The sequence below is a fragment of the Hylobates moloch genome, unplaced genomic scaffold (genome assembly GCF_009828535.3).
Source record: "Hylobates moloch isolate HMO894 unplaced genomic scaffold, HMol_V3 SCAFFOLD_13, whole genome shotgun sequence".
NCBI classification, from domain to species: Eukaryota; Metazoa; Chordata; class Mammalia; order Primates; family Hylobatidae; genus Hylobates; species Hylobates moloch.
Genome location: NW_026652288.1, coordinates 99,362,364 through 99,379,331, shown reverse-complemented (window position 1 = coordinate 99,379,331; position 16,968 = coordinate 99,362,364). Strand labels below are relative to the sequence as shown.

At 38.2% G+C, this 16,968-nt stretch overlaps 1 protein-coding gene across 5 annotated transcripts in view; it reads right to left on the bottom strand.

The window, feature by feature from the left end:
- Window positions 1-10,288: 10,288 nt before the first annotated feature.
- Window positions 10,289-16,968, bottom strand: part of TP63 (tumor protein p63) — a 259,044-nt gene continuing 252,364 nt past the window's right edge. For 3 of the 5 annotated variants that reach the window (XM_032171896.2, XM_032171898.2, XM_032171899.2), the window contains 2 exons: window positions 16,673-16,766; window positions 11,157-13,357 (listed from right to left, as the gene is read on the bottom strand). In XM_032171896.2, coding sequence (XP_032027787.1) covers window positions 13,061-13,357; window positions 16,673-16,766 — 391 coding nt within the window. In that variant the 3' untranslated portion in view covers window positions 11,157-13,060. Of the gene's footprint in view, window positions 13,358-16,672; window positions 16,767-16,968 lie in introns of all 5 variants that reach the window. The other 2 variants (XM_032171897.2, XM_032171901.2) reach the window with 2 other exon arrangements.

Below are 16,968 nucleotides of genomic sequence, written 5' to 3'. Positions count from 1 at the left end.
AGCCTGACTAATACAATCTATAACATGGCAATTCCATCACTTAGTTTGACTGTATGAAGGCAGAGAAACTGGATGAAAAAAAAAAACCAAAAAAACCTTAATGTGGCAACTGTTATGTTTAAGATTATTATTCTGGCCGGGCACGGGTGGCTCGCGCCAGTAATTCCAGCACTTTGGGAGGCCGAGGCGGGTGGATCATGAGGTCAGGAGATCGAGACCATCCTGGCTAACACAGTGAAACCCCATCTCTACTAAAAATACAAAAAATTAGCCAGGCATGGTGGTGGGTGCCTGTGGTCCCAGCTACTTGGGAGGCTGAGGCAGGAGAATGGCGTGTACCCAGGAGGCGGAGGTTGCAGTGAGCCAAGACCGTGCCACTGCACTCCAGCCTGGGAGACAGAGTGAGACTCCATCTCAAAAAAAAAAAAAAAATATTATTCCAATTCTATGAAATTTACTTATCTGTACTATAGAAAGCAAAATGATAATGGGTTGGAGGAAATACTCTAAACTTATGGTGCAGATTAATTCTGGCCCTAGGTAATGCAGGGAAGTAACAGAGAAAGATGTGTATACCTATAGATGGGCGATAAAGGGGATATTTACTTTGTTAAGTTTGACTTATATGAAAAGCACAGAGATACATAGATTTGTGATAAATACCAAAAAATGTTAATCATAATTTATGGGCAGTAGGTATATGGACATGTATCAATTATTTTTTAAACTTTTCTATATTTTTAAAAGTATAAATTCTATGTATACTAGAAAATTTCCATTTCACATCATAGAGCTTAGGGTATGGTTTGTTGACCACGAAATCCTCTTTCTTCAACAGAAAGCATGTCACTAGTAAATCAAGGGACAATCAAGGAGAAGCTAGAGTAGGTTTTAATAGAGCTTTCGACTCTCAGATGAAAATAGTAAAACCTTTTGAGATCTCTAATATCCCAAGGGATTATTTCCTAGCTAAGAATTAGGAGTTACCCCATCTGCAAAGCTCTGTCCCTTCTAGACAGGAGCTGAACCACAGCTGATGCCAGATCTAGTGTGACTGAAAGAAAACCTTCAAAGATAAATAAATATATGTATGTGAAAATAAATTTTGAATATACCTATGTAGTATCCTTTTACCTTTCTACTTCCTTCCACTGAAAGCTATTCAGAAAAAGCAAAACATACTACCTGTTTTTCCTATTTGCGAAGTATTTATTAGCATTTAAAATAATAATCAATCGAACCTTCATTAAACACTCATTATGTCTTAACCACTTTATTTGGGGGTTGGACTAGAAACTGTAGGATCAACTTTCAAGAGATATATGTGGTGACATCCATAGAGGCAGGGGTTATATTCAAACTACTTAACAACTCACAGAGAATGGGCACAGACCACTCAGAATGTACACATTTACCAATCAGAACAGGTAGCTTGCCTTAAAAGATACATTTTTAGGGAGTTTGAAGAAAGAATGAGCATTCTTGTATCAAGGAGAACCTGGGATTTTCAAAAGGCATTTTTGAAAGACAGGTGGTATTAATTGTCCATAGCTGAGGGTTTTATATATGTGTATATATATATATATATATATATGCATATATATAATTTTTGTTACATTTTTTTTATATTGGGGATAAGGAATTTTTTTTTATATTGGGGATAGAGTATATATATATATATACTCTTTTCCTTTTTTCTTCCTATTTCCTACCCCCTGGAGGATAGGGGAGGGATTGCTTATGTTCTGCCCCACAACAATTAAAATGCTTTTCAACATTCAGAAATAGAAAAAAGAAAAAAAAAGACGATCAAACTGAGGAGCCAAGTTTGTTCATATCTATCATGAAAACAGAAACACATCTAAGTCCTACGAAGTCTTTCCAGTGCTAGATAATCAAGGAAGCTTTGCTGTGGAAGTAGTGTTTGAGGTAATTTTTGAAAGACAGAAAGAGGTAGATTGAGATGGGTGAGAGTAGGGTCGAAACACTCTGTTGAAGAGAACAGCATAGAAAATACACAGATACCTGAAAATTCAAGAATTGATTTGTTGAATTCTACAAATAGTTACTGAGTGAAGGCTACAGTAGGCTTCATCAATTAACAACGCAAGGAAACCTGCCTTGTGAAGATTACATTCTAGCTGGGAATGTTGAGTAAACAGAATTGGTTGGAGCATCAGATAATATTTGACTTAAAGGGCAAATTAGTGACAAAATTAGATAGGCTTAATCCTGCTGACAATGGCCAGTCATGGAAGGGGTATGTTTTCAATAAGGGGCTTGAGGGGCCTAGGTTAGTTGGATGCAATCTAGGGTGACAGATTTTGGAACACATTCTCTGTCTCCACCCAGGGAAAGTCCACAGGCTTCTTTTCTTTGAAGTGTGTGTGTGCAGCCTAAGAGAGTGACCCACTGATAACTTATTTTCTGATTGGAGACAAGAGTACCATGGAAAAGAAAGAGCCAAGCTAGAATAGAAAGACTTGCTGATTCTACCACTAACTATAATAGCTTTGTGAACTTAGACATGCCTGTAACTTCTCAGAGGCTCAGCTTTCTCCACCCTTTGTACTGATAATGTTTGCTCTGTCTATTACACAGTGTTGAAGAAATAAACAAGACAATTTATATGAAATGTTTTAGGAAACAGTGAATCAGTATGTATTAAGAATATAAAGATTTTATATTTATTTATACAATCCATCTAGATCATCAGACCTATTAACAGATATTCTTTAGCTATGTTTTACTTGACTGTATTTTTTTAAATATATAAACTAGAAAATTGCCACTTCTTTTCCCCTACGTTGACGTCATTTCTTCTGTTTCCTGAGAGATTAGAAGAGGGTGTCCCAGCTGAAAGTCATGCTATGAAGGAAGATTGTCATGGAAAATACCTATAGCTGTTGCACAAATCTTTGCTTTTATCCCAGCAATTCCTATTAGCACCTTTCACAGCTTTTACCTAAATGTTATTAATTCTTAAGGCCTCTTAATTTTAGCTACGTAATGTCAGCATGTAACGAAAATCCCATTTTCTTCCTTAAATGGCGGCCTGCCTCATGGTGAAATGTACATTTCTAGAACACTGAAGCTAGTAGAGGACTTTGAGATCTTTTACTCCAGCCTCTTTCCTCTTAGAGATGGGAAAACCAAGACTCATTGTGTGAATTCCAGAGTTCTTTAGGCCAGGGGTGTTTGTGGTGAAAAGCAGCATGGGGATGAAAAACAGTAAAGCAAACAGAGTGAGAGAAGGAATCACTCGATAGCAGCACTCAAAAGTATTCATTGACAAGTTCCATTGAGAAATAGCAACAGCAATAACAAGGGCATCACTGTGGTATGGAAGGGAGACTTCTTCTAAGTAGAGGTTGGGTTAGGTTGTACTACAAATGAGGAAGAGAAGTCTGGATCACCTGGTTCTTTGCCTTGCTGTGAGAATCTGGATAGTTCCTTTTCCTGCCTGGGCCTCAGTTTTCCACTCCAGAAAATGAAGAGTATAAACTAGATGGCTCTTAAGTTCCTTCTAGGTCTAAACTTCTGTGATTCATAGAGCTGTGTATTTTTCAACTTTGAATTTCCCACAGTGCTTTGCACATATGAGAGTCTGTCAAAGGCAGCTGAGTAACCCCTGGGACAGGAAGCACAAGGAGAACCCTCACCGAAGCCCATGTGTAGCCTCCACGCAGACCTTTGCTGAGCTCTACCTGCTCCATCAGATTCTCTCATTTTCCCAATGTTTACCACGTCTGGTTTCCTCACTGAATGCACCCAACCCATTTAACATGAGGAGGAAAGACTGGTATTATGCAAGAATATCATGGAAATAATTGGAGTGGAGTTCATTAAAAAAAAAAAAAATTAGTCTTTCAGCCAAGAGCCAGGGAAGCACTTTTCCTCAGGGGAGGAAAGAATGCATTACAATCATGGGAGAGAGGCAGACATTCACCACTCCTGATACTCTACCAAGGGAGGTCAAAGTGTTACAGAGGCTGTGATGATGAGCAAAGACTGTGGTATTGTACCCCAGGACAAGAACTAATGAGGCTAAGGAGATGAAAGATGGAGGAGAGAGCCAGCCAAACTATGCTCTTATGAATAGGATATTATACCAGGGAAGAAGAAAGGCTGTATCTGAGAAGACAGAACTCTATTGATTGCCAAATGCTAATTGAACACTGGCCAGCCACTGGACAGTATTACGCCTTCTGCTGAGCCTTTGGTGAGACTAGGCTTAGCCATGGCTTCCTGTCTTACATGTGACTCTTGAAAGAATCATGGGCCTTAAAGTGGGGATTGGTAAGAATAAGTGGCAGGTAACTACCTCCAAGGCATGGTTAGAAACTCCTGGCAAAATGCATATAACTGTGCTATCTCATGCACCATCAAGGAGATTACCACTCAGCTAGGAACATCAGGTTTGAGTAGAGAAGGTAAAAAAAAAAAAAAAAAGTGAATGTCTTCAGCAGAAAGGGAAAAGGAAGACAGGCATGGAAATGGAATATTCCAAAGACAACTTTCCTATTATTTTGCTGAGAGTTTGTGCTGCTTCTAAGCAAATTACTTAGGGTGACAACAGGACCCTGAGAAAGCAAAAGACAAGGAAAAGGGATATTGAGATGTCCCTATCCCCAAGTAGTAAAAATAAAAATTATATATATGCATATATATATATGTATGTGTGTGTGTATATATATATATATATTTACTTCTCAGTGTCCTGAAAGCCATTTTGAACACCACGTGGTGTTAGGCAAATATTTCCTAGGGCTTCTGCGTGGGCGAGGTTCACAAAAGTGTTCTATTTCTTAGAATATTATTTCACGACTGCCATTGGATATTTACGGATGTCAGCATTTGTTCTGAGATACCAAATGTGCTGGTACCTGGATGCCACGTAATTCCAGAATTCTTTGGAACAAACTTTCTAAACATTTCCAAAATGCATTTGGCAAGAGGCCCCATGAAATGACACAGCAGGATTTTCTCTATTCATTTCACAGTCCAGAATCTGACAATGGGTTCATCTTTTTGTTCTCTCTTTCTCCTTTCATTCTCTTTTAAAATTCTACCATTTCTGTACTCTAGGGATTGCGAGTGCTTTCAAGTGCTTTCTCTAACATTTAATCATCAGTGAGACAAAATTGTATTAGGAAGGTATTGATAAGTTGGAGAAATATTGAAGACCGCTGATGCAAGCTTAGCTAAAATACAGAAGAGCAGGCTGGATGCAGTAGCTCATACCTGTAATCCCAGCATTTTGGGAGGCAGAGGCAGGAGGATTGCTTGAGGCCAGGAGTTCCAGACTAGCCTAGGCCACATAGCGAGACCCCATCTCTATGAAAATTAAATAAATTAGCGGTTGTGGTGGCACACACCTGTAGTCCCAGCTACTAAAGAGGCTGAGGCAGGAGGATTGCTTGAGCCCAGGTGTTCGAGGCTGCAGTGAGCTATGATTGTGCCACTGCACTGCAGAGTAATCAACTTATAGAAGGTAGTACCTAGAATTTCGGAATATTGAACCATATTCAAAGTCACCATAATTTCTTTCACAGAAAAATAATAGTGTTTCCAATTATAGAGCAAATGTCAGAGGAGCTAAAGCACTCATAGGATTCGTTATTTTCTGCCTGGTGTTTCTGATGTCAAGCTCTCTCTGCGAAAAATTTTTGTTCCTTGTCCTGTGTCAGACTTTTACTTGAATTGCAAAAGGTTGGTCCTCCAGCGTGCCAGGCCTAGAATTCTAATCAGAATCACAAAAGGGAAGTTCACCTGCCAGTACTTGCCACCCATCTGGCACATAGACAGAGTCAGGATTAGTGTAAGGAGTTACAAATCTCATAAATTTCAAGGACACACCCAACATGACTCTAAAACCACAAAGTTAAATTAGTGAACGACTCTTATCTGAGAAAAATATATATGGTTAGTGCTCTATGAAAAACCTTTCTAAAGAAGGAACACGATTCCCGACACTTTTAGGTCTCCATTTAACGAAGATTACAGCTTTGAGGCTGCTGAATTTTTTCTGAAAACTCTAACCCCATTTCTATATTGGAAGGGTTGTTTCATGCCATCCTTCAGCTTTCTTCCAAAAGATATTACTGAAATACTGACAAGTTAGGGGTTCAGACCTCTCATTTGGCAGATGTTGAAACTGAAATGCCGAAGATTAAGCATCTGGCCCAAGTCACCAGATTCCTCTCAGTCAAGTGTTCTTTTCGCTCTGGCTCTTCATATTCATATCTGCATAACTTTTTTCAGAATGAGTCTGAAGCATCAGGGGAAAAGGCATAGTGTCAATCAAATTTGGAAGAATGATAATGGACACCGAAGTTTTTATGGGCACAAAGAGGAAGCTAGGAAATCCATACTCAATGCTGAAAGTGTCCTATGTTCCATTTTACCTAGTAAGAGAACTGTAGTATACGAAAGAGAAAGAATGGCAAAATGGATAAGAACCACTGCCTTCTGCCAGTCTGTGGATGCCCTGACTCAAGATTAAAGGTATCTTTCCTGGATCTAGGAAGGTTCCAATGTCTACCCGCCTATGTGCAGGCCTTTACTCCATACTTTTATTTTGCCACTAGAAATACAAAATAAATCAATATACCAAGGAAAGTCCTTGGGCTACCTTCTTAGATAATTCAGAAACTGCACCCAAAAGCAGAAATATGTTCTTGGAATCTCAGAGATTCTATGCAAATTTTAGATAATTCAAGAGTATTTAATGAACATTAGGTTTTTGGCATTCTATAACAATATTAGATAAGTCATTCTAATAATTCTCAGTACAGTAGTCCTTATCCATATCTTCTGGGTCTAATTAATGCTTTATATTTTTATTTTAGTATTTTTATAAATAACAGAATATATGGTGAAGAATAATTTTATAAGAAATTTTAATATAAACATAGTAAATCTAAAATTTTGTTTATGATTTCAGTGGCACATGTACATGAAATAGAAAATATCTTCTGAATGCAATTAACTGCTCATGAACTATCATGAAATTTGGGACACAGCTACCTTGTAAATATTGATTTCAAATACACCTCTGGTAAGTTCTAACATCATTACTTCTGATTGCTTATCTTGTATTTACATCATCAAAATAAAACACTTGAACTATTTTTTTGAATCCTTGATGGCTCATGCCTTTGTTGAAGAGAGGATGACTATGTTCTTCACTCCAAAACTGCAGAATAGTTTTTTTTTTTTTTTTTTTTTTTTTTTTTTTTTTTGAGACGGAGTCTCGCTCTGTCGCCCAGGCTGGAGTGCAGTGGCACAATCTCGGCTCACTGCAAGCTCCGCCTCCTGAGTTCACGCCATTCTCCTGCCTCAGCCTCTCCGAGTAGCTGGGACTACAGGCGCCCGCCACCATGCCCGGCTAATTTTTTTGTATTTTTAGTAGAGACGGGGTTTCACCGTGGTCTCGATCTCCTGACCTCGTGATCCGCCCGCCTCGGCCTCCCAAAGTGCTGGGATTACAAGCGTGAGCCACCGCGCCCGGCCTGCAAAATAGTTTTTAAACATCAATTAGAATGATTAATCCAATGAGTTAAGTTTCTACATCATCTATTTTCTTCCAATTACCTTTGATACACACCAGCCTTTGTTTGTCCACTTGTGAAGTATATTGGTAAATTTTGGTGCACAAGAATCATTAGAAATAAAATAATACTATCACATGTCCTTTTAGAAAATTGGATGGTCAGATTATTGTTGTAACCTTAAATGGTAAAATTCTTCCTATTGCAGAACTATCTAGATTAGAGTAAGCATATACCCTTTTTATCTTTAAAACTTTATTCCTTGGCCATTGAGACTTGTGCTTGAGAAAATTCATCTAGGCTATCATTACATGAAAACTCAGTTTAAAATTTAATTTACACGAGCCATTTCACCATCACCAGAGTCTAGCGTGCCATTGTGTTTTGTATTCATATTCTGATGTAACAATTTTGAAATGTTTTTCTCTATCAGTTTTAATATCTTTACCATTATGGGGAGAAAATGAAAAAATCCTAACTACAAAGATGCTGTCTCCTATTCTATACTTTGTTGAAAACTGATGCAATACTGATGAGCAACCCAGTAAAAAACAAACAAACAAAAAACCTGGATAATTACACAATAGTAAATAGTAAATTCATTTCATCATCCTTACAGCCTTCTTATTACATCATCTTTCTAGCCAATTGCCCAATAGAACTACAATGAAAGCCATTTATATAATTTTAAATTTTGTAGTAAGCATATAAAAATAAAGGAAGGGGTAAAATTAATTTCAGTATATTTAACCCAAAATATTTAATTTTCAACATCTAATTTAAACAATTATCAAGGAGTTATTTTATATTTTTAAGTCCCTGAAGGCTAATGTGTATTTTGCATATACAGCACATCTCAGTTTTGACTAGCTCCATCCACGTGCTCAATAATTACATGTAGCTAGTGACTATCATATTGGACAGCACAGTTTTGGGCAATCCCACCATTCTGCTTGGTTTTTATTCTTTTTTTATTCATTAGAATTGATTGATTGATAAAGCAATTTCTAGAATGGCTAAAATAAAAAGTCTCAAGACATGAAAAAACAAATCGCCGGGTTTCCATAGTGCATTTTGTATTTGTAAAAGGGTTTAACAGACCCAATAATTCTAAGCAAATGCATTTTTTTAAAAGTAGGTTTTTCGTTTACTCCAGAAGACAGCTAAGAGTAAATAAAATAACTCATGAACTACCAATCCATACAAATAGAACTACTGAAAAATTAAAAATTAAAATTTAGTTAAACGGGCCAAAACGATCAATGATTAATCATTTTTATAGCTCTTTTATGTTCCTCATGCTAGCATCATTGAATTAACTGTTTCATTTCTGGCACTCTACTACCTGGACTGCAAGGACTAAGAATTGAATCTTTTGGTTGCACCAAAAGATATGAACATATCTTTATAATGTGATTATATCTATAAATAGAAAAACAAATTGATATATTTACTATATATTTTTGTTATTCTGGAAAGTTTTTTTAATAAGTCTAAGGCATTATATTGTATTCATGCCATTCAATGTTATCCCATAAAGTAATATAGATTCTTATTTAATAAAAATAATTCACCCATTTTGATAGAGATAGTATTGGCTGAATCAATGTACATAATTGAAGGGTGATATTTAACAATGAGTTTAAAAGGGAACATGGCCCAGTCAGGGCCCACCATCTGCAGCATGCTCCCACACACCACCAGCTTATCTGCTTTCCACTCCCACAGTACTGATGAGGTCACTGCTGAGTATCATCGGAAGGTCACTAAGTTAGACATTAGGAATATTTGAAGTCTAGTCCCTGTTCTAAAGCAAACTCTTTCTGACCTCAATCAAATAAAGTATTAAAACTTTGAATGTCTCATTCACCAAATGAAAATGCCATTCTGGTCTTTGCTATTTTGTAGGTTGGCCAAAATGAGAAAAGAATGATTATTTGTTCTCAGATGACAAACATCAACATTTGAACCTCACTGGGAAGTGAGGAGCATCTGTGCCCGGCTGCCCCGTCTAGGAAGTGAGGAGCGCCTCTGCCCGGCCGCCCCGTCTGGTAAGTGGGGAGCGTCTACCACGGAGGCCAGACGCAGTGTGGGGGCTGGACGTGGTGGCTCACGCCTGTAGTTCCAGCATTCTGGGAGGCCGAGGCGGGTTGATCACTTGAGGCTAGGAGTTCGAGACAAGCTTGGCCAACATGGCGAAACATATGAAAAATACAACAAACCAACCAACCAACCAACCCAGCAACAACAAAACAGGTCTACCCTGGAGTCATACTCTAATAATTGTTTCTATTATTTTCCTCCCTTTCTGATCCTTTATCCCACTTGCTTTTTCTTCGTCTTCCTTCTCCTTCTTCTTTCTTTGTCAAAGACATAGAGGATTGAGTTATTATCATAGATCCATACAAAGTCCCTCTCTCATTTATTTTCTTTCATTCCCACCCCCCCCATTTCTATTCATTCCCGGTCTTCCCACGTGCAACCTTCCTAATATGTTTGATATGCATCTTTTTGTTTGTATGTATTTTTAGAAAATGTTTATTGTTTTGTGTGCAAAAAAAGAAAAAAATTAATAAAAAAAGAAAAAATATTAAGACTGCAAAAAACAAAACAAAAAACATTTGAACCTCTCCAATGTTTCGCTTGGTACCTCTTCTTCCTTGATAATATAAATAAGGCCAAAGGATGGAAGAATGGACAAATAGGCAAACAGACACAGATAGACACACACACAATTTCTTAATTAGTTTTTATTTATTTTTTTTAATTTTATTGCATGTCCTGGCAAACAAAAAGAGACTGTAGACTGGCTTCTGGCTCCCCAAAAGCCCATAACAGAAAATACCAGAAGACAAGCAACTGAAGCTTAAAAAATGTATCACATGTATAATACCTTTTGAAAACATTAATAAAGCATATAAAACTTTTAACATTTGCTTAATTTTGTACAATTATAAAAATAATAGAAAAAATATCCCTTTAACATTCAATATCCCACATACTGTATTTTAGGGGACTACCAACAACAAAAAAAGGTAAAAGGATTTAATGAAACCTCTGCTTTCCATTTCTGTTTATAAACATCTCCAAACAAAAACTTTTCAATAATTCTTTAGCTAACTGCATTGAGCTGAGGCCACAAGAACTCCATTAAGCCCACTTGTAGTGGTTTCTGTGCTTAATATTCTTTTACCCCTTACCCTGGCTACTCACTCATACACTCAAGGAGAGTAGGCTGCCATGAGGAGGTAAGACAGTAAGGGTGCCTCGCTTTGGCTAGTGCCAAATCCATGAGACACAGTACAGGAATTTCCAAGGCCCTAGTGTCACCTGAATAGTACTGAAATAGCTCGGAAGTCCTAGGTTTATTCAAACCCTCAGCAAAGTAAGGGAAGCAGTTTGTCTTCTTACTAGGACCAAGGAACAGCTTTCATTCTTCTTCCCCTTAATGGGTTTGCAAAGCTGCATGCTTGTTACAGAAGTTAACAGTGCTTATTACCATTTAAGTACAACAAAACTTTGAAATCAAGGACTCATTCTCTTTAACATACAAAATTTTAAAAAAATAATTAATAAAAAAAACTTTCCCTTCCCCCCCCCCTTAAAATTGTAGCATTATTTCTTATTTGATGTGGTATTCTTACTAAATGGTATTTTCATGAAACTACAAAAACAATAAAAAAAAGGTTTCAAGTGTGGTTCTGGAAATCCCACTATCCCAAGAAGAAAAAAAAAATAACCAAAATACAAAGTATGCAATTTCACACAAAATATATATACACTTTTCAGAGGCAACCCATACATTACCTTTCAGAGCCACATTAGCCCTTTTGCACTTTAAAATTAAAATGGAAGCTTATGTGCAATGACAGCCCTTGACCAGAATGCATGGGAAGATTTCAGAGCTCATTTGCATGCATGCAAAAAAATGTGTTATATTTCTGAAAGATCTATCTGGAATATTGTCATTACATGTTTTCCCAAAGTTTCAAGGGAACTCTTTGTTTAAGTGGTTTAAGCAACAGCAGCCATGAAAGACTCATCTCTTGCTCTGTGGGGACCTTTTCATGTCTATGGGTAGTCCCTAAGGGAGATGGACGGGAAACTGGGTTCTCACAGTTACTTTCCAACAAACTGAAACTCTCTTACTGGTTAAAAAAGAAAATGATACAGTGATGCAATTTATGCCACAGGAAAACCAATCTCATAATTTTGTATTTTTTCAAATCACCACCCCTATTGTAAACCTTAGAGAGAGAAAGGTAAACAAGCCTCTACATGCGGAGTTTTATAGAATAGGAGGGTCTTTAAAAGAAACATTTACCAAACAATATTATCTATGCTTCAAAAGATTTTTACAAAGTTGAATTTATGGTTCATTGAGATATCTTACTGTTTAGTACATTCAACATTTCTGAATGATTCCTATTTACCCTGAATATTAATAGACAGTAAAACTTCACTGTTAGAACTAGATAGATGGCATTCGTCCCAATCAAATCAATCAGAATTCTTACAACAGTAGCAAATGTGTATTTGAGTTAGTCAATCTAGTAGTGAAATTTAGTTTTAATACCTCTGTAATGGCAGCAAATGTTTTCCCAATCAATATTGTAAGATAACGTATCTGGTATTAAATTTAAGGGGGTTACTGATATGCTCAAATACATGACATCAGGTGTTTTTGAACTGGATGCCATGGGCCTTTTAAGAATTTTCCTCATTCCCAACCAAGAACTAAAGAGGATGTCTAGACATGAACTTTTTCTTATAACTGGATTAAATCACCCCAACATGAACCATCATCACTAGAAGAAATGTCAGTAATATAAAATATACCAACACTGAGAAAAGAACACATATCTGCAGTCTTACCTACATATTAAGCAATGGAAATGGATCTACTCAAAGGTTTGATGTGGCACATATTTAGAATCCAAAGAACTGAAAGAATCTGTACATCATTGTCACTCACATGTAGCATTAAGCTCTAGATACTTATCACCATACATGATACTCCTTAAGAGAAGGAGTATAGACAAGCCATCCAAAACAAGTAAATTAAAAAATGGTCAATAAGTGCAACTCAATTTTCTTTCATTTAAATTACATTTTAAACAATACTCAATGCCCCCCACCCAAAAATCTATACTGTATATTTATACATTTATATATATAGTCTTAGACTATAAGGGTGAACATGCTTTATAAAAGTCAATGAGAAATCTCTGCAGCTTAAGGAGACACCCAACTCTTTTTTGCTCACTTCTACCTAGCCATGGCAGCTACAGTTCTGCAAGCTATAGTTGTGAAGGCTTAAAGCCAGAATCAGAATTACATGCCAGGTCAGATGTTAGGTAAGAGGTAGCCTCTTACTTCTCCTTCCTCTAAGAAATCAGACAAGAAGAAGGGGAGGAGCTAGGGAGAAGGCTTTGAAGATTAAGCAGGAGTGCTTTGTAGGGGGCGGGAAGTTAGGAGAGGGATAGAAAGAGCTCACGTGGTGAGGCTCACTCCCCCTCCTCTTTGATGCGCTGTTGCTTATTGCGGCGAGCATCCATGTCAAAGTTGAAGTCATTCCACTCATCTCGGGGTGGGAAAGAGATGGTCTGGCGGAGGGTGAATCGCACAGCATCAATAACACGCTCACCCCGGGTCTCACTGGAGCCCACACTGACTGTAGAGGCACTGCTTGGGGTCCGCAGGAGATGAGAAGGTGAAGAGAATTCGTGGAGCTGCCGGTGGTCCAGGATGCCCTTCCAGATTGCATGTCGAAATTGCTCAGGGATTTTCAGACTTGCCAGATCCTGTGCAACAGGGGAAGGTGTCATGGAGAACGAAAACAAGGAGAAAAACTGACATTTAGTCCGTAGCATGCTATCATTCCCTGATGCTCTGGTTTAACTGATCTGAATCTATTGATCCACAAATTAGAAAATAAAATTAGTTCTCTGAGTCTTCAACTCTATGTAACTAAGCACAAAGGCACAGCTGTGAGGTGCCATTCCTGCCTGTGTATAACACTTCACTTAGTCTCTACTGGCCTCAGTTTCTTCATTGGTAAAATTGGGATAATAGCTAGATGAAAGTGCAAAAATCCCAAATAGAAACATGAGGTACCTACTTATGCTTGAATTTACCTGGCTAGTCACTAGAAGAAAGGTATTAATGGAATGTCACCACCACTTGGTTGAGGAGATGTTAAGAAAAGATTGAGTACTTTCTATATGCCAGGCACTGAATTATTTTATATTCATGATATCATTTAATCCTCAGATTAGTGGTAAACATTATTAGACCTGTTTTATAGATAGAATAACTGAAGGCCAGAGAGGTTGACAAGTTTAAAGTCACATAACTAAGTGAAAAAATTAGCGACTTAGGGCATCCTCAGAACCTGAAACGGCACTTTTATCTAAAAGGTCTCGTGGTGTTTGAATAAAGCAAGGTTTCAAAATGCAGAGCAATTGTGTCTATGTTCTGTGAATGGGTGCAGAAGGCATTGCAGATAGGGTCAACCTTAACTAATTGTGGTGATACTGCTTACATTTATCTGCATTAGCTCTTCTTTAGATTGTTTCAGTGATAGCTCATATTTCCACAGGGCAGAATGGTAGGTACACAGCACATTGTGCTTGGAGTGAGAAAACCATGGCAGAGGTTTTCATTGTCACTGACTGGCTATAGAACTTTAGCAAGTCACTTATTCTCTACCAGCCTCAGTTTCTTCTTTGGTAAAATGAGATACAGTTGCTTTATAGGGCAAAAGATGCTATAGACTCATAGGTAAATACAGCTATGAAAGTATTTTATAAATTACAACACACTCTATATAAATATTAACCATTTGTATTATTATTATGTTATATTGTTACCTCATTTTTGCATGTTATGGGGACACTAATGAAACGCCCCAAATTTTGGTCACATTCCTTTTCCAGGAAGTGATGATGCCCAATAACTTAGACTGGCTCTAAGAGAAAAGCTGAGGAAAGGGTGTCTCTTTCTAGGAATAAGCAGGAAGCTGAGGTGAGGAGGAGAAAATTGCACAGCTTCCCAACATTTCTCAATTTGGAAATCTGTAGTTTGGTGTCATATTTTCCTATGGTGTGAATTTTCAGGCCATTAGAGGTATTCCTCATCTCTTACTGTAGCAGAAGAATACCTTATAAAGATGGTAATCCACAAATAAATAAGCATAGCTTTTTTTATTTTTTATTTTTTTGAGACAGAGTCTTGTACTTTCACCCAGGCTGGAGTGCAGTGGCGTGATCTTGGCTTACTGCAAGCTCCGCCTTGCGGGTTCACGCCATTTTCCTGCCTCGGCCTCCTGAGTAGCTGGGACTACAGAGGTGCGCCACCACGCCTGGCTAGTTTTTTGTATTTTTAGTAGACAGGGTTTCACCATGTTAGCCAGGATGGTCTTGATCTCCTGACCTCGTGATCTGCCCGCCTCAGCCTCCCAAAGTGCTGGGATTACAGGTGTGAGCCACCGCACCAGGCCTAAATAAGCATAGTTTTTTATTTTTCTTGGATTCTTTATACTTTTGAGGCTTTCAGTAAATGCAAAGCACTTTGTAAATTAGACGCTGCTAATTGTCACGATGCTATGGATAGATTTTAACTAATGACTGACAGGTGAGAAAGCTGTGGCCCACAGACTGGCATAGGACTTAGCAGAAATGAACTTACAGAGGGCATCTGCAAATCCTAATGATCAAGGGAGCATCCTGACATACTCCCCAGTGGAAATAAGTGAACAAGTGGAAAGTATAACTTTAAAAATATAGGGAAGAGGAAGATTCCCTGTTCCAAAATGTAGGAATCTACTACAAGAGGCTCTCTCAAATACAGGGCAACTCTGTTCTCTTCAGTGGATGGAAGTGATTGTAAAGTTATCAGAATAATACTGGAACTTACTCTTAAAGCTTTCCCTGCAGTTTTCACTTATAACTTATTCTATCAGGGAGCAGCAGCCATGAGTGATTTATGGGGTGAAGAGGGGTGGGCATAGGGGCAGTGCACTATGTACACGTCACCTCATGGTGGGGGCATTCTCATGCTGCAGGGGCATCTCTAGCATCGGTGCTCAAGGAGGGGGAAAAAAGAGTCCCCAACAATAGAAGTAGCAGCATAGGCAGAGACTGTCTTCTTCCCGCAGTCCAAAGTACCCTCTGGAAGCTAGAAGACAGGCTAGTGAACCCCAGAGAGAGCAGCATGAAGAGCGCGGCCTAAGAGACAAATCAGATTGCCATAAACCAGAGCGACACTAGCTCCCGTGTGAGCAGGAGTTCAAAAAGTGGAGTAGGAAGCAAGAAAAAGTCCCCTCTCGCCCAGCTTGTTTCAAAGACAAATCAAAGGATATCAAAGCCAGAAAGGAGTAATATGAACCCAATATTTTATTAACTGAGGCCCAGAGAGGCAAAGTGATAACCCCAAGTTCTCACTGCTCCTAAAAAGGGTGATTGGGATTTGACCCCATGGCCGTTGATAATGCCCAATGATTAGAAATGGCTGGGCTCTATTATGATAAAACTGAAAATTAATAAAAGAACATATAGTTTTAATTGAGAGGAACAGCTGAATCTCCCTTAAGGTACTAATTTAAAGAAAGGCAGAAAAGGCCAGTTAATAAAGTTAAAGACTGTAAGCTTACACGTTTGTGTTCTATTCCTAGTTTTGTCTTAAATAGTCATGGCAAATGACTATTGTGTCATCTCTCCATGTTTTTAAGAGAATAGCACCACTGGTGTCCTGCTATCCTTTCTGGGAACTTATACAGATTAATGAGAACACTCAAAAAGTTGTATTAATTCTTTAGAAATTATAAATTTTTTGATTGCAGGAATAGCTCCTCTTTCCCACCTTGCAAATAGTGTAGGTGCAATAGACAATTGTTGACTGATCAGACAAGCTAAGGAAGACTGATTGGTAAGCTTCTAATATGTATAGGTTGAGGCCTGGGAATCTTCCTAACATAGTTACGGGTTCCATCAAAATGGATAATTGGGGGCATGACAAAAACAAATTTTTAAACTATCAGGGATTGAACTACAAGGCGGTTGTCATCAGAGGAAAGAAATGAAGAAATAAAATTTGAGAAAAGTCTAACAGTTACTTACATCCATGGAGTAATGCTCAATCTGATAGATGGTGGTCAGCCCCTGGGTCGTGAAATAGTCCAGACATGATGAACAGCCCAACCTCGCTAAGAAACTGCAGAGGGAGGAGGGAAGAGGAAGGAGGAAACAGAAAAAGAAAGTTCACCCCAACTGCATTGGCGAGATAAGGGAAAACCCAATATATTTTGCCCTTGGATGCCCCATATCAGAGATGAGGAGTGGATAATATACATGTGGGCCTGAAGTCTGAGGTCTGGAGATTATTGGTGACATGAAGTTTAGGTCTACAGAAATTA